Genomic DNA, 18,538 nt, shown 5'->3' on the forward strand with positions numbered 1-18,538 from the left:
TAAAACCCCCACACAAAAAAAAAGAAACATCATGTGGGCAACGTGACCCTTTTATTGCAAGTTCATAGCGGTGATCATTTGGTCTGAGTTTGGAATTAGGATTGCAGAACGGGATCAGGGCTAACGCTTTGTGGAGATCAATGTGGTTTGAACAACAGCGACTGGTTCTAAATGGTCTAATTACCATAAATTTGAGAAATCTTCAGCTTATGAGGCCAACAAGCAAACATCCACAGGTCAATGTGCAAATAAATGATCAAAATCTCATTTTCACCATTTAGCCAAGAAAAACATCAGTTTTTGAACTGAGAGGAAACTGGAGTACCCCGAGAAAACTCATGCATGCACTGGGAATAACGAGTCATTTTTGGTTAAAGGTAATTTTGAAAAAAAAAAAAAAAAAAAAAGCACCACCTGTTTTTTTGTTTTTCTTGTCAAAAACTTTGTTGAATTACATAAGAAAAAAGAAAACACTTGGCAATAAATGACTTAGGTCATCATGCTAAGAAGCTGACAATATGCAAACTGTCGTTCTAATAAAGAGCGGAGGACTCAGAAAAGATTTCAATTAATACAGTTTTTAAGTGGAAAATTAAACAAATGTGGTTAGCAGGTAGCAGATCTACATTTTGTGGCCCTCAATTACTGATGGTTTCGGTTCTTGTGACAAAAAGTTCGGACACCACTCCATTAACGACTTTATCATATTAAATAATGTCACAGTGTGATCTGCATGCGCTCGCAAAACTATTCAGTTATTTATTTCTGCCAATTTGCATAATTTCCAGACCTTACCGATTGCTTTTGTGCCGTTTTGCCATTTCCTCCTTCAGTTTCTGTCTTTCTTGGCGTTTCTAGCTCTTCTTCTACTGATCCCTACTTGAGGTACTTCTCTGGAGGAAAAATGTCGGGCTCCTTCAGGCGTCTGATCTCGGGCCGCGGCACGGCCGTGCTGCTGGCCAGCCTGGGCGCGGGCACCGTGGCCACCGGCGTCCTGCTGAACGAGAACAGCTCCCTGGCTGCCGAGGCCAGGAAGAAGCTCTACCCTCCCAGGTAAGATGGACGACCTGGATGGGGGGCCAGGTACAGAAGTATCAGAAACCTTTCCGTTTCCCAGAAGCATGATTTCAGGTGTGATGACCTCATTCTGAGGCTCAGAGAGATGGATTCCATCAGCGGACGGTGAGCGTTGGTTGGGGGTCGTGACTGACGCAGCGGCAAATGCCTGCGTGACCAGAGACGCTCTCATGTTTCATCTATGCTACCTTTGACTCACTTTCTCTTAAGGTTTCAGATGCCGCTCATGTCTGCCTTTCCTAGTCGCCCTGTGGATGGGAAGCAAATTCAAGGAAAGCTTCAACCTTTAAACCTGAGAATGAACGGATTTATTTGACTTTATTTTTTAAGCGAGTTTATCTCAGGTCACTTCCTGGATCGCTTCACTGACATGACATAAGGAAGCCAAAGAGAGTTTGATTCATTAACGAATCACATTGTGGCTGAAGCAGTTAGATTAATAGTGATTAATCAATTATTAAAAATAATTGTCGACTAATTTAGTAATCAAGTAATTGTTAACTAAAGTATACAGACTTAAACATCCAATCTCCTAAACACACTCAGTAATTAAACCAAAACTGAACATAAATAATATAAATATTTTACGTTTAAAATATAGGGGAAAAAAACTTTCTTTGTTTCTAAACAGCTTTTCTTCTCTTGTTCATTTCTTCCTCCTCTTCCTTCCTGACAGCTCAGACTTCCCTGACCTGAGGAAACACAACAACTGCATGGCCACCGCTCTGACTCCGGCCGTTTACGCCAAACTGAGGGACAAGGTGACTCCCAACAACTGGACCCTCGACCAGTGCATCCAGACCGGGGTGGACAACCCGGGTCACCCCTTCATCAAGACGGTGGGCTGTGTCGCTGGCGACGAGGAAAGCTACGAGGTAACGCGAGAGTCCCACACATGAGCAGGGAAAACTGAAACGCTCCAGTTTCGTGACTTAAAGGTCCTCTGCTGCTACAAGCTGGAGACGACGATAAACATGTTCATTACATTTACTACTCAAAACCATTCTCAATTCTAGATATGTTTTTTGAGTAGTTCTACCTGTTTTGATTACGATTATGCTAATGAGCTGCTGCTGGCCACGCCCTCCCAACTCAGTGTTTACGTTAGCGCCTCAGACGCGTGGAAATGGCTGCAAGCAGACGGACGGCGGTACGGCCGTACGTCTTTGACCCAGACGCAGCTGACAACAGCGTCATCAACACAAAAAAAGGATTTTTCCATAAATGTGACCTTTTAATAAAAATATATATATATAATATATACTGTATATATATATACTGTATATAGGTTGAAGAATAAGCATTTCTCCAAGAAAAACTTTTTAGACTTTTAATTTCTGAAATTTTCTAGAAAAAAAAATACTTGAAAATGTCCATGTTTTGTTGTGGAAAATTACTCCTCCATTTTTATATATCTACAATGACCCTGACACACCAGTAGATATTAGAGAGATAATGTGTGCCTTCTTCCGATGCTAACTAGAAACAACCAATCAGAGCTAGGAGGAGGGTCTTAGCGCTTTCAATCATGCTGGTACTTAGCGGAACCTGGCAGGAATGCTAAGGCTAGTTAGCATGACCACCAATGATGGCGTATATAAAGTTTCCCTGGAACGGTAAGTTGCTTCTCCGTCATTAGCACATTAAGCAGGGCATCCAGGACTGTGATTGGCAGCACTAAGGCCCTCCTCTTTGCTCTGATTGGTTGTTTCTGACGAGGAGTGGTGCATTTCTTAGTAGCATAGTAGCACTGGGAGGAGGTGGAACAGCTTGATATTTTCACAGGTCATCTATCTAATATTATATTGTCATGACATGGTGATAGTTGTAACAAATATGTTAAATATATATATATATACATTAAAAGTTACTGCAGCTTTGACCCAATTTAGGTCATTATAAAGAACCTAAAACAGGAAAGGTCTGATTTAACATTGGTTGTTAAAGGTTGTGTCTGGAATGTCTTTCGTTTGTGTTTCTTCCAGTCACAACAAGGCTCTACATATATTAGTGTTTGAGATTTGGTAAATGTAGTGCCTCTCAAGCCTTTTGCTGTTTCCTCCAGGTGTTTGCTGAACTCTTTGATCCGATAATCAAAGACAGACACAACGGCTACGACCCCAGAACCATGAGACACCCCACAGACCTGGACGCCTCTAAGGTGGAACCGCAGCTGACCCGTTCTGTCTTACTGGCCCGACGCTAATAAAACCACTCACTGGCGTCTTCGCCGTCTCTTCTTCTGCCTCCAGCTAAAACACGGGATGTTCGACGAGAACTACGTTCTGTCGTCGCGCGTCCGGACGGGCCGCAGCATTCGTGGGCTGAGCCTCCCCCCGGCCTGTTCCAGGGCCGAGCGGCGTGAGGTGGAGCGGGTGGTGGTGACCGCTCTGGCCGGCCTGAAGGGAGACCTCGCCGGCCGCTACTACGGCCTGGGCGACATGACGGAGAAAGAGCAGCAGCAGCTTATTGATGTGAGTCATCGACGCTATGAATCCTTAGATATGGAGGAGGAAAAGAGGACTCAGTTGATGCTGATCAACAGTCACTAATAATAAGTTGAGACTTATCTGTTTTTTTGTTGTTGTTTTTTTGACAAAGTTAAATTAGCAAAATAAGATTATTCATACAATGCAAGAGAAAACTTTGTTGGATCTAGACCGGGTGGTCCGGCAACAACACGTTAAAGGGAAACGCTCTTCATGAAACTGTCACTGGAAAACAGAGTGTCTTCAGTCAGAGGTCTCTTCAAATTTGCTGTAATACAGACTGCTACAGGCGATCCTTCCGGCCCACAGCCGGTTTGACCAACCTGTCTCTACGTTAAACGGCTTAAGTAGTTCAGGTTCTGACCCTGGCCTGACTGCAGAGGATCTGGGCAGGCCGATGTTTAGTGAACTCCTAAGAAATAGAAAATTGATTGTATAAAGAAATTAAATTCCAAGCCCTTGGAATTCTGAATCGATTCAAAAGTTGATTTTAAAATGCGTTTTTGCCGCTCTTTTGCAAGTACACCGCATGTCGAATTGCGCGTCCACTCAGTCACTGCAGAAGGCAATCTCACCGACTGTACATATTTTGAATACTTCTTTGGTATTTTCTTATTTAAGACAGAGCCAGCAGCTAAGCTAACCTCATACTGGTAATTTAAGTTGCAGAACTGTATGCCATACCTGTCACGTCTCCCGTTTTGGCTGGGACTTAACCCTCTTTCCCATCATGCTCCCGTATTAGTATTTTCCCGTAAATATCCCGTGTTACTTGAAGTTTGATATGTTGATATAGAATCTGGAACTTTACAGAAGTGTTTTCATTTAATGTTCTATTTGTTAAAGCTTTTTGTTTCTCTCTCGTCAGTCACAATTTAAACAAAATCTCTAGACCGTTTGAATTGAAAAATTGGTTTTTGAATCGAAAATTGTTCCTGAATTGAACCTAACAATCAAAATGGAATTGAACCGTTAGACACTGAAAGATTCACATTTCTACATTTCTAGAATGTACTGTGAAAAAGTACATTCTAGAGGGCTCGTCATTTTCAACTTATGAGCTCATTCAGTAAAGAAAAAGAGTTGGCTAAACCAACCTGATCTTTTCTGAAATCACGAATTAAATGTGATTAAACTGTTTTTTTAAAGCTGAGCTCAGATTCATAAGTCAAACATTTCCCTTATTATTACCTGACCTGCAAATATAATAGATCATAGAAAAAGAAGCTCTCTGATCTCAAAAAGCAACACATTGTGTAAAAAATAAAAAATAGTAGAAAACAAAGTCATTGTTTGTTACTAATGGTTTGTGAGGTTTATTTCTGAACTTTGCAGTTTTATTGCAATTATTTTATCACTTATGCCCAACAGGGCCAGGTTGGCTTGGAAAGCGTCTTTTCCCTTATACAATAATTATTAGAAAAAATATTTTTTGTATTTAACTCAGGTCATCTTTGTCGCATATTAAAATTTCTTTCAACATTCAAAAAAAGTCAAAATAGAAGAAATCTGACCGTTTCACAGGACTGTACCTGCTCATTCCTCCCTCTGCCAGTTAATGAATACATATTAGTTGTTCTTTAAACATCCTGCTGCCTCTCTCTACCTTTTTATCTGTAGGACCACTTCCTGTTTGACAAGCCCGTCTCCCCTCTGCTGACGTGCGCCTTCATGGCCAGAGACTGGCCAGACGCCAGGGGGATCTGGTACGGTCCACGCAGCTGGACACTTGTGTTCGCTGTCTGTCGCCAGTTCTTGTGCTAATCGTTTTCCTGTTCACACCTGGTGAGCGCCGTACTTCACAAAGGGGTCTGCGGTTTCTTGTCTTCAGGCACAACAATGAGAAGACCTTCCTGATCTGGGTCAATGAGGAAGACCACACCAGAGTCATCTCCATGGAGAAGGGCGGCAACATGAAGAGAGTGTTTGAGAGATTCTGCAGTGGCCTCAAACAGGCATGCTGGAGCCGCAATGCAAAAACAATAAACCTCATCAAGTATTTTTTTTGTCTAGTTTCTACTACCAATGCCTTAGTACACTTGAAATAAGACACAACTAACTTAAAAGTAACTTCAGAAAAATATATGATCTTGTTTGAAGTCAATAATTCCTTAACATTGATGAAAAAAAATAATACTAGCTCCATTGGCAGAATTTTTTCACTTAGAACTTTGGGAAAAGTGTCTTGATATAGGTATTGATATCAATATTAAGGAATTGTTGACTTAATACAAATTATTAAATGTTTCTGAAAAGTTACTTGTTTTGTCCTACTTCAAGTATACTAACATATTTGCACTATAAAGTAGACCAAAATGATTTGGTAAGATTTTGTGAAGTTCCAGTGCGTGAGAGTAAATCATTTTAAGGTGGTAGTTTTGCTCTTTGTTGGAACTTTTTTCATATTAATTGTATTATTATTATTTTTTTTTAAGTAATCCATTCATATGTTTTCTTTTTATGGGTCAGGTTGAGCATCTGATCCAGGAGAGAGGCTGGGAATTCATGTGGAATGAGCGTCTGGGATACGTCCTCACATGCCCGTCCAACCTGGGCACGGGCCTCCGGGCCGGGGTTCATGTCCGCCTGCCAAACCTCAGCAAGGTGACGCGGCCGACCCAACGCCAGCATGTTCTGTTAACGCCCTCCATTATGTCACTTCTCTGGGGCCATTTGGCGACATCGGTTAAATCCAACGAGTCGATGTTTATCAATCAGCTTTACCTTCTTTTTTAAAAATCTGCGTTCATTCCTGCACTTCAGGACGGTAGAGTGCCAGGCAAACGGTGTGTGGTTTACAAGAACCAGCTCTGCTTGCCAGTCTTTTGGGTCGTGTCTCTACCATGTTTGACTGTTCCTCTCTACAAAACAGCTGAAAATCGCTCAGAATGACTGGATACAGTGAACTTCAGGTCTTGATAGAATTCAGCCATTGCAACACATGGATATTATTTGGCCTAAATGATTCCCTTGCTTTCTTTGGAAAGTCTAAAGCAGTATTTCCTTTGTTTGTTTTTGCAATTCCTCGCATTTTTCATGTATAATTGCCAGTTGGTTGCTAATTTTCCACAAGCAAAAAATGTTAAAACAAGCTGATGTGACAGCTAACCACCTGCAGGTGGCAGCATTTTACTTCTACTGCACTGCTTGCCTCAGTCTTACCTGTTAACTTACATGTCTGTGATCGATAAAAAGTCACATTTTCCGTCATAAGCGCAAATGTCGCACAATTCTTTACAAATATTTCTAAAGTGGCATCACAAATAAAATAAAATAAAAAAAAGAAAGAAAAATAATCACAAAAACAATCGCAATTTAATGAAGGGATTGTTTTGCAGCTTCCAGCAGGTTTTCTCTCTATTCATCTCTATCGTCGTTCTTTCTCAGCTACCATGATGCTACAAACTACATGAGGTAGAGTGTTCAGAGTGATGATGTGCAACAGTTTTCTCTCTGCATATGTCTGAGAAATATTGGGATAAGCTGTTCAGGAACAGCGGACAAGGAGCGGCTATGCATTAAATAGGACGCATAGGGGCGCTGCGCCAGAGGGGGCGCCAAAACGGTAGGGGAAAAAAATGTTTCTAGTTGAAATGTTCTGTATTTAACATCGATTTATTCATTCCTGATTAAAAAGGAGACGCAATTTTCATCTCCTTCACAAAACAAAGTAGACACAAAACAAACCAGTGTGTTATACTTTTAGTCATTTAGCCTCAAACATTATAGAATGTTTAACTTTGCAGTTTTTTTTTTAAACAGCCTAAAATGTCTCTTTATGTTAAGAAAGCAAAACATACCAACTACGTTCATTTATTTTTAAACAAGTCGTGACTCGTGTCTCCATTTGCTCTGCAGGACCCGCGTTTCTCCAAAATCCTGGACAACCTGCGGCTGCAGAAGCGAGGCACGGGCGGAGTGGACACGGCGGCCACCGGAGACACCTTCGACATTTCCAACCTGGACCGTCTGGGCAAATCCGAGGTGAGCCTTCCTCCCGGCTCCCTGTGGTCTACATGCGTTGCTGCCGGTCAAGTGACATTTCGGGTCGCTTGCAATTTAGGTGGAGCTGGTTCAGCTGGTGGTCGACGGGGTCAACTACCTGATCGAGTGCGAGAAGAAGCTGGAAAAGGGCCAGGACATCCAGGTGCCCGCTCCGCTGGTTATGTTCAAGAAGTGAGAGCGTTGGCACTACAACTAGAGGCTGGTGTCTCAAAGATTGTACATCTTCAGGGTAAAAAAAGAAAAGAAAAAAAAAAGATCTTCGACATGACCTGCAGAAAAGTCTACCTCAAGTTAAGGATTACCCTGACTTTAATAAAAAAAACTATTTAAAACGAGTTGACTAGTTTCACTTTCTATTACATCAGATGTTTGGATCCTTTTAGCTTTAATGTCATCACTTTCCTAAAACAAAACAAAAAAAATAGGCCTATTTCGTTTTATGCCAAAAGCAATTTTGACAAAAAAGAAAAAAAAAACACTTTATTGCCAATAGATGATTTAGGCAAAGAAAAAAAAAAAACTTATTCTATTATTTTAGGAAGGTGATGATAAATCAATAAATCTCCATCTCTTCAGCAGACATGAATCCAAGACAACGCCATGCTGTAGTTTTACCACTTCTCCTGAGGCGGCCAAAAGAGGTGGAAATATTTTATTTCGAAGGAATCATTTTCCTTAAAATACAAAATAATGATTTTAAATGACACCTGAACGCTGCATGGTCATTATCTCCGTTTTACATCTGGGCTTTATCAGTAACAAATTCTGATTTGATTCCAACTGTTTGGAGGATGATGAGAAAGAAAAAGGAAAAAAACCAAAAAAAAACCAACACGGCTTTAGATGCTGTTAAATTCGGAAAGGAAGCCTAAAAAGATGGGAATAAGAACTGTGTCATCGGAGATAACATTCAACATTTCAGTAAGCACTAGGAAAAAGCACTTTTTTATTATTAATTTAACCTTCAGGATGCCACCTCAGACAATTTATTGTGTTTTTTTCTAAAAAGAAATTGATAGAAAGAAGTCAAAAACAACCAAAAGATGACACCTAGAGGCCAGAAGCTGCCTACTCACCAAAAAGTCCTGCTTGGTTTTTTTTTCTTTTTTGTTTTTGGCAAAGTAAAACAGAAACACAAGCCTCTATTAAAGATTGGTTGGAGAGTGCTAAACATTGCAGGTACACAAGAATGGGGGGGAGGGGGTATCTTTGTGAAACTCGGGAGGGGGGGGGGGCAGAGGGGGGATAAGAACAGAGAGTCAGGCTGGGGTCTTCGATCAGAAAACAGAAAGGAGGCTAACAGGTGCAGGTCGTCGTCGTGTCATCAGTCCACAGGTCGCTTTTCACTGTGTTTCTTTGTGAACTCCTCGGCGTTCTTCATGAATTTTGCGCGGTCCTTAGTGTACTCCTCTGCCAGGTCGGCCCTCAGCGGGTGCTCCGGCTGGGGGGCGTTCACCAGAGCGATCAGACACTGAATCACTGGAAGGCAGCGACAACAAAACAAAAATGTTAATAGTAATGATGATGATGGTAAATACACCCTGGTTTACTTTGTGAACAGTGATAAATGTCAATTTGAAAGAGACTCACTGAAAACGTGTTTATACATCCTTAAATGAATGAAAATGTATCTATATACTGCGTGTTCATGTAAGGTTGAGATGGGACTCAAGTCAGACTACAGATATGAAAAAGACACGACCAAAACTCTCAGATGACTTTAACCCGTGAACAGAAAGTTTCTGTTTCTGTCTCGGAGGGAATGGAGAGCGACAGAAAGCAGGTTTCACCCGTTTTGCTTTTGCACACAAGTTTGTGGCGCATTTGTAAAAAAACAAAACAAAGACAAAACTTCACACATCTCACTAAAGAGACACTGGAAAAACCTTACATTACAACACAAAGAGTTCCAGGAGTCAAGAACTGACTAGTACATTATTGCGAAGAAACTCAAAAGAAAAAAAACATTCCCTCTGTGTCCCTTAAGGGCCTCCGTATGAAAGTCCCGCCTCCTCTTCTCACCTTGGCATGTTTTCGTGGCCGGCTTCCAGTTCTCCACGCTGATGATGGGCAGACACACCTGGCCCTTCTCATCGATGTTGGGATGGTAGATCTTCGTCTTGAAGGTGATCTTGGGGGGCTTGAAGGGATACTCTGCAGGGAAGATGATCTCAATCCGAAAGGCTCCTTTGTCATACGGAGGACAGTCCTGGATTGGGGAGAAAAAGAAAAAAGGGTTTGCAGATTTTAACGAGAACTTTCCTAAAACCAAACTTTTTTTTTTCTTCCCACTAATTGAAAAAGGACAAACATTTGTAACGGTTTTCATCCAGGGGCTTAATAGGAAAAATGTTTTTCACTCATTTTAATTTCTACATCAGTAAAATTGGTTGTTTCTAAAAAAAAAAAAAAAAAGGTCAACACATGAACTTGTGGCACAGTGTTAAATCATAAACAAATCACATTTTTTGGAAAACCAGGTTCTATTTCACCAGGCAACTAACAAATACTTTAGCTATTGATTAGATTAATCGATTAGTCTGACAATCAGATTTTTCTTCCAAGCCATTTTTGCATCTTAAAAAAATGACTTCTAACATCAACATGTGAAAAGCTCCACCCTTTCTGCTTGACTTCACATAATTATAATAAAGACCTCATTTGTTAACCATTTTGAAAACATAAAGTTGATCTCCAAATCCAACAGCTCATGCTTATTGATCTGAACAATGCACAGAAATACAAGAACAAATTCACTGGCAGCCATCAGTATTTAAAAGGTTACAAAGCCATTCTATAAGGCTTTGGCATTTCAGAAAAAAAACTAATGAAAAACTTGGAAGAGTGGTGGATTTTCCTGGGAGTGACCGATGTACCAGAAATACCAGAACTATATCCTGAGCACTGCAGGTGCCACTTGCCTCAGTTAAGGTCACAGTTTATGATTCTGCGTCAAGAAAGAGACTGAACATCGATGAAACCACCGCTGACCAGAAAGAACATAAAGGCCCGACTCAGAGTAAACCAAAAAACATCGCAGTGACTCAGAAAACTCAGAATGCAGGATTAGTGTTGATGCTTCATTATGTGAGCTTTGACACTCAGCAGGAAGTGGCGGCGGCACATTTTATAGCCGATATGATTTTTATGAAGCAAAACAAACAAAACTGCCGGACCACTTGTCACGCTATGGGAGCCTGCAGTTAGTTTCACTTTGCCTTCAGGTCCCAACCAAGCTGTGAATGTTTTCTGCTCTGGACGGGGCAAAAGGAATTTAAATAATTATGAATAAAGATGTGACCTCTGTGTAACTGTACCACTAAACAACTAACAATAACTGAATTAAAGAAAGTTTTCTAATATATTGAGACTTTGAGACCTAAACGTTGGGGGGTGGAGGGAATGTTCAAACAGCAAATATCATAATCCCACCGGCAAAAATCAGCTATTTAGAGACTATTGTCACAATATATGCCACAAAAATAATAAAAAAAGGAAAACAATAATTGCCTTTTTATTTCTCTGAACTAAACTCTGAACTACAAAAAAAGTTTCAACTTCTAAGAATGTGTATTTGATATTTCACAGTTTCATCAGCTAACTCATCTGCTTTCTCATTTCCTTTAAAAGCCATGATGGTGAGTTAGATTAAAAAAAAAGAGTTAAACAAGGACAGCGTAAATGTGAAGGCTTATTAAATAGTCTTTGTGTTATTTATATGCAATATTTTGTAACTGCTTTGTTTGATGCGGCTGATCTTGACCATCAGATTCTTGATCTGAATGGCTTAAACAACTCTTAAAAAAATAAATAATACGCGACACGGAATCAACTGGAATAACTCAGAAGCAACAGGTGCGGCGACTGTTGCACTAATGTGTAACTTGAGCTCATGAGCAGCAGCAGCAGCAGCAGCAGCAGCAGCAGCAGCATTCCTCTGGAGGAAGAGTGAGGAAGACAAGCTGAGTGTCTCCGTGTTACAGTCATGTGACGTGTTACAAGCTGCCGGGAATTACAGGAAGAACCAGACTGGGAACGCAAATGGTTTCTCTGTCTAATGCAAATATACTGGCTGTATTATTATCATCGTTGAAGGAACCCGGAGAGCAGAGAACAGCAGCATGGAGGGGGGGCCGCAGAGCGACAAGGTGGAGGAACCAGGCAGAGTGGACGAGTTAGAGAGAGAGTACACACAGGACTGGATTTGTTAAGGAAAAAAGGAAGAGCTAATTAATAACGATGATCTTCAGGACATAAGCCAATGGTAAAAATGATTAATCGCAACTAATCGATTACTGAAATAATCACCTGGATTAATCGTTAAGTAGAATATATAGACTCAAAGAAAAGGCCACTTGCTGAAAGAACATATTCAGAGTAAGAAAAAAATGTAGAAAAAATAAATACGGTTTGCACTTATGATAAAAACAGCTAACTTTGTAAATATCTTCTACTGAGAAACTTTTCAAGTGGCAACGTTTCAGCTTCACATGGTTCCAATTCTGTAAAAAATCTCCTATTAAGCATCTTTAGTATCAATTTATTTATTTACTAATAACTGATTTGCACAAATCCTTTCTACATCTTGTTTGCTTTCTCTTTTCATCAATTCATCAAATTTGTATTTTTAGTAGATCTGTTTATTTATCCAATATTTAATCAGCAGCTGCTGTGTTGATGCTGAGTCAAGTGGAAAAGGTTTTTCACTTTGCACATGTTGATGTTAAACTGTTTTAGCTGCAGATTCATCCTGTCACAAATCATCAGGTGTTCCTAAACGAATGACGTTATTACACTTTAGAAAATCGTTTATTTTCTTATGTTAAAATGTATATATATATATTATTTGCATCCTTTAATGCATTTATAATATTGCATTATTATATATTATAAATACATAGTATAAAATAATAACACCTAAGTGAGAAATCTGCAAAAAGTGCCAATTTGTTTTTGTCCGATCGTTACAAAAATAAGATAATTAATAACCAAAATAATTGTTAGTAGACCTATATGTCACTACTTGTTGTTGTGGGGGGGGTGTGAGTGTGTGTGTGCGAGTGTGTGTGTGCGTGTACAGTCAGCACTCACAGGCACAATGAGTCCCTGCCAGCACAAAATATTCGCATCATCCACCGAAATGTTCCGGAAATGCTTCATTCCAGATTTGCGGATGTCATCCAGCTCCTGCAGCAAAACACACACATCTCACACAGAGCAGAGGTTTGGCACAGATGTTTATACAAAATACATAGGATCCAAAAAGGGGGAATCATGTGTAATTATTACCTTGGACTGTTTAATACTGATCAGACAATAAACATTGTAAATCTCTTCATAATTATTTGTCGCCAAATATGAAGGGACATATTGAGAAAGATGCTCCACTTCTGCTAATAACTGATTTGGATATTAGTTTGGGGATTTTATATTACGTTCAAAAATAATTCTAATCAACTTCCAGCTGGTAAATGTCATTTATTGGGAGTAAAGAAAACTATTTGAAAAATCAGCCACTTACATAGCTACTTATTGAGCCTGTCCCACTTTGCTCTTTTTTTTTTCCTGTCAGAACAAGAGAACCGGATTGTTTGGGGAGTTTACGGAGTAGAGATGACGAGGAGGATGTTTGGACGTCGGGGGGAATTCCTGAAAGCCAGACCGATGCTCTCTGTACTCTAAACCAAAACCAAATGAGTCCCAAAGAAACTGAAAGTATGAGACGCAGGCCTCCCGTCAGACAGGTTCATGAAAACAGATACCCAGGTTTATTCTAAATGAACAAATCAACAATCAAAGACTAAAAAACCCTTATGGGAACAATTTAAATACACATCAGTGTATGCTGTTTGAAAAAAAATAGATAAAAAATTCAGGATCATTTAATTGATCTGGTGGGTCACTAACTTTACAGTTTACTATCCACAAATAATTTTAAATTTTTTTTTTTTGCAGTTCAGTGTGGCATTTTTCAATGTGTTTAATGAAATATTATTGGTTTTGAATCACTTTTGATCAATAGGTTTTGCTCTTTGATCACCTCCTGCCTGGTGACTCAGTTTCACTTTTGAATTGAGCGTGGCAATGTGTGAACAAAGCATTTTCAGCTTCTCTCTTACGTACAGTTTTAACAACAATCTTACATTTTGTAAAAAAATAAATAAATAAAAAAGCAGTAAAAGCATATCAAATCAATGCTCCATCACCCAATTCCTTACAATCCACTAGATTTCTCTACATTTAGATTTCCAATTTTTCATGCAGTAATGCTAATAGACGGTTTTTATTCATCTATCACGTTAGTTTAATATATGATCGAAATTTTTCTTAAACGTATAATCAAATCACCAATTACTTATTGTTTTTCTACTGATGGATGGATTACAAAGCTAACGATGTGGCTTTTTTTTCCCCCCCTCAACGCGGTCCAACTAGAAAGATCCTTTCCTGTGTATGGATTATTGCCAGATCATAGCTGCTATTGATTATCAGTCGCTTGGAGGTTCTGATGAGATCTGACGTCACGCCCCAGCCCCACGGTCTCCATGTTTTCTCCCCGGCTGTGAGCGTCGTTACACGGTGACAGCGGCTCCAACAGCCCGCTAGCTTGACTCAGCTGACGCTAAGCGCACCGACATGTTCTCCGACAGCTGCCCGAGAGTGCTGAATCACACCCGTCAGCCTTTTTCGCTCTTCTCTCCGTTCAATCCCTGTCCGTCGGACGTCATTCTCCTTTCATTTTGTCGGCGACAAACACTCGGCCGCTTTCTTATCTCCCCCGACTCTTTAGCTCCCCGCACGAAGCCACAACGAGTGTGTTAAACTGTCTAGAAGTAAAATAAAACAGATTGGTTAGGCCTTTCTTTGCTTTACCTTGCCTAGTCTCCTGGTTGAAGTCATTGTGTTGCCGAGTTCGTCTTCTTCCTGTTTCTTTCCGTGACTCCGTCCTCGACTTCTTTTGACTTTAGTTTGAAGCGGCAGAGAAGGCGGAGTCTCAGTGTTGCACCGCCCCCTACCGGCGCGGAGGACCCAGAAAGGACGCTGGACGCAAAACATGGAAAGAACGAAACATGAAAATAGTGCTGTGGAAATAGAAACTTAATAAAACAGAAAATAAATCAAAAATATATAAATAATAAGTATTGACTCATAGATAGATAGATAGATAGATAGATAGATAGATAGATAGATAGATAGATAGATAGATAGATAGATAGATAGATAGATAGATAGATAGATAGATAGATAGATAGATAGATAGATAGATAGATAGATAGATAGATAGATAGATAGATAGATAGATAGATAGATAGATAGATAGATAGATAGATAGATAGATAGATAGATAGATAGATAGATAGATTACTAAAATTTCTGACGAAGAGAAAAAAAATGTTGACAGTTCATTTGAATAGGATTTGCCTTTATTAACAATGTATTCAATGGAGCAGCAGTAATTATGTCGCTCAAGAATGTTAAATATCAACTTCCCCTTTGCTCTCAGTCTGGTCTCTTTGAGTAATAAGAGACTTAGAGATCTTTCAAAAGTACGACATGCATCTTTAAATGGATTTTTCTCAACAGTTGTTCCATTTTCTACAATACTTTCAGTTGCCCATGACGTGGGATTTGAATCAGGTACTGATCTCTTTTGAATTGGACTGACACTGTCTAGAATAGAAAGTTTGTATTCTTTAAAAAAAGACAGAAAACTTCAACTTCTCTTTAATTAAATGCGAAAACATCAAAGCCTAATTAAGTACATTTATTTTCTGATTTGTCTTACATTGAAACATTGACTGTGTCAAAATTTGAAGTTGTAGCTTTCTATTGGTCCCCGTCTTTTTGTGTTTGTGATTTGTTGCTCACAAATTACGCAAGCTGCACAAATCACAAAAAAATAATGCCTACAGATACAAATGTCGTCGTTGTTCCCCAACAACTCATGACCCTGAATAACAAAAAAAACAAAACAAAAAAAACAACAACAACAAAAAAACAAACAAACAAACAAAAACACCTTCAGGTGCAAAAAGGTTCAAATATTGAGTTTCAAACTTTTATCTATATTGGACCAAGTGCATCATTCTTATCGCTTATCTGAAGTTAAACGAACAAGATCGCCACCCGATGGTTACGGAAGAGGATTAGGGCCACTGAAAAAAAAAAAATTATGGCCCAGAAAAAAAAAAAAAATCTCTGAATTTTCATGTAAAAAAAAAAAAAAAAAAAAAAATTCAGTGTCCCGAAAAAAAAAAAAAAAATTCAGTCCCGAAAAAAAAAAAAAAAAAATTCAGTGTCCAAAAAAAAAAATAAAAAAATTTCAGTGTCCTGGAAAAAAAAAAAAAAAAAATTCTGTGTCCCAGAAAAAAAAAATAAAAAAAAAAATTCAGAAACCACATTTGACTTTTTGCTAATAAAATGTTACTTTACCCAATACTTTCCTGGTATGGTTTTCAATATGTTGATTAAGCTCATTTTCCATTTGAGCAGGTCTAAAAGCTATAGTCTAAATGCATTAAAAGACAGTTATCCCTGATAATTACTAAAAATATATAAACTGTTGCATTTGAAGGAAGTCACAAAAACGCTCTAAAAATGTTCTCGTGTTTTTTGGAATTTAGAAAATACAATTTTGCTAATTGTAACTAACTTAGAACAAGAAACGTTGGGGTGGTGCGGTGGAAAAGCACAACCCATGTATGGAGGCCTCAGTCCTGAATGTGGACATCACAGGTTCAAGCCCCGGACTGATGACCTGTGCTGTGTAGCTTCATTACTGGCTTTCCTGTCTGATCACTCTCAAAGGAAGAGCAAAAAAACCTTAAAAAGTAGGAAAAGTTTTGTCTTATAATGTCAGACAGTGAGAAAAAAATTACACATGACTTTTTAATTATTATTTATTTTTTTATTATATATATTTTTTTACATTAATCAACTGCTCATAAATATCTGGTATCAACTCTACTATGTAAACTCTTGGTAAACAAAACAATGAAGTTCATTTGTATTTCACAAAGAACTGGTTTTCATGTGTTCAATTTATGACATAATTTTTGCTGTACTGCCATTTTGTTCACATCTCAACCATACATTGTCAATATCTTTAGTTTAACATAACAGCATTGTGTTTGAAAAAAAATTATATTTTTCATTAATCATAATGCATACCCATTTAAAAGGATTGATATTTGGTACATAACTGATTATCATAGAACAATAATTAACTTTGCATCAGCGTTGTTTCTTCAAATGACAGTGTGAAAGCAAAACAAACTATGGATTGGGAAATGAAAACATGTCAACAAAACTGTATGTTTTACTTTTATCAGCACAGTAACAGCTTGAAGACTAATGTCAGGTCAAATCAGAACTCTACAATAAAATTATGACAGCAATAAACTTTCATGTTCTAGCAGAATGATGTCGAAAATGTTATGTTTGCTTGCACACAATATGTCTTTAATTAAATGCAGTGCAGGAAGTCCTGTTTAGAGGGCACCTATCAGACATTGCAAAAACTATCAAATGGCATGATCGAGATAAACAGCAACACTTTTTAAATTATCTTTATGCGCACTGAAGGTGGCTAAATACTTTGAAGAAGAGCTTTTATTATTTCTAGTAAACATACCAGCAGATTTGCTTTTAATACTTTTTACAGATTTGCTTTTAATACTTTTTAAAACAAAAACATTACAGTGAACCAGTGAACACTTCTACCTGAATAAGATTAAGAAAGCAGAATTGGATGAGGCTTTTATCCAAAAAGTCTCCTGTAAAGTGACCATCATCCAGAAAGGTTTGAAATAAGTTCATCCAAAACTGTGCACTCTGTTTGCCGAGGGTCGACCACCAGCCTTCTATGCGCTGGTTGGATGTACTTCTTCCGTAAAGGAAACTTTTGTCCCCTGCAAAACTGTCTGTGTGGTTTTGCCGCAGAAATATCTGCATTTGTTCAATACAAATGTTTTCTGTGCCTCTGTCGGCACGTATCCTCTCTGGACATCCGTTGACGCATGAAACTGTTTTCAAATAGTAACTTGCAATCAATTTGGGGTCATTGTTTGTGGTATAAGCCTCCATCCATAAAACATGTCGGCTAAAACCATCTATACAGCCACTGATAGCAATGCCATAAGGTTTTAGTTTATCGTAGCCAGAGTGCATTTGGTCCTCTGCAATTGTACTGACGTCTTCTCAACCGTCGTGCTCGTCTCAGTTCCACACCTTCTGGGTCAAACAATTTGATCAAATGTCTCACAGTGTCTTGTGACACCACAATTCATGTTGAACCGCACGAAGATGTAGCCACCGATAACCTTGCATTTGTCCATTAGTCATTATTTGTTGTTGGATAAAAGCCAGCACTTCTTCAAGGTCGGACTGATTCTTTCTTCTAAACAGCCCAAGTCTTCTGCAAATTCTTCTGTCAATCTGCACATAAACAGATGAGAAAGGACAATTATTTACTCTGCACATCAACGTTAAAGTTACCTTTTAGATTGTATCCTTAGGTCCCTGCTTAAAACGATTTACTGTTTTGGGGAGAATTACAATAACAGCAGCAGTAAATGTTCAATCCTCTATTTTACCAAAAAAGGAAGGACTGGATTTTTTAGCATGTAAGTATAAAAACACAGATTCATAAATATACAGTCCGTTTAAGGTAAAAGGTATCATGCATCAAAACACACAAGGAAATATTGTTACAGTTCCATTTTTATTACAAAAATTAAACATCACATTAACTTTGATTTAGTTAAACAAAGCCTACCATTTCCACACCTGTGCGATAAATGTGCTGATAGTTTAGTTCAGGGATTGAGATGTAATTTCAGTCCTGAACTGACACATCACAGTGCAGGAAAATGATTTTGTGATTCTCATAATGTAACTTTTTCCAACGCAGTAACACAAACATATGATATACATAAGATAAAATAGCACAGATATGCACATTAGTT

General features: G+C 38.7%; 2 protein-coding genes across 3 annotated transcripts; one reads left to right on the forward strand and one right to left on the reverse strand.

Annotated features, from left to right (window-relative positions):
- The first annotated feature begins 836 nt into the window (after window positions 1–836).
- On the forward strand, window positions 837–7,906 carry LOC102224103 (creatine kinase S-type, mitochondrial-like). The gene is made up of 9 exons (XM_005813063.2): window positions 837–1,053; window positions 1,754–1,952; window positions 3,143–3,238; window positions 3,330–3,551; window positions 5,187–5,272; window positions 5,398–5,521; window positions 6,036–6,170; window positions 7,425–7,550; window positions 7,630–7,906. The coding sequence occupies exons 1-9, from the start codon at window positions 905–907 to the stop codon at window positions 7,744–7,746; spliced, it is 1,254 nt and encodes a 417-aa protein (XP_005813120.1). The 5' UTR covers window positions 837–904; the 3' UTR covers window positions 7,747–7,906.
- Window positions 7,907–8,175: 269 nt separating this feature from the next.
- On the reverse strand, window positions 8,176–14,550 carry LOC102223678 (ubiquitin-conjugating enzyme E2 L3-like). 2 transcript variants are annotated; one of them, XM_005813061.2, is made up of 4 exons: window positions 14,445–14,550; window positions 12,663–12,758; window positions 9,594–9,780; window positions 8,176–9,050 (listed from the first exon to the last, which is right to left on the reverse strand). In XM_005813061.2, exons 1-4 carry the CDS (start codon window positions 14,469–14,471, stop codon window positions 8,896–8,898), a joined length of 465 nt encoding a protein of 154 aa, XP_005813118.1. In that variant the 5' UTR covers window positions 14,472–14,550; the 3' UTR covers window positions 8,176–8,895. The 2 variants fall into 2 exon arrangements, with proteins under 2 accessions (XP_005813118.1, XP_023194084.1); XM_023338316.1 differs by having other exon boundaries at window positions 12,663–12,778; window positions 14,445–14,523.
- Between the last annotated feature and the right edge of the window lie 3,988 nt (window positions 14,551–18,538).

The sequence above is a fragment of the Xiphophorus maculatus genome, chromosome 8 (assembly GCF_002775205.1).
Source record: "Xiphophorus maculatus strain JP 163 A chromosome 8, X_maculatus-5.0-male, whole genome shotgun sequence".
In the NCBI taxonomy this organism is placed as follows: domain Eukaryota; kingdom Metazoa; phylum Chordata; class Actinopteri; order Cyprinodontiformes; family Poeciliidae; genus Xiphophorus; species Xiphophorus maculatus.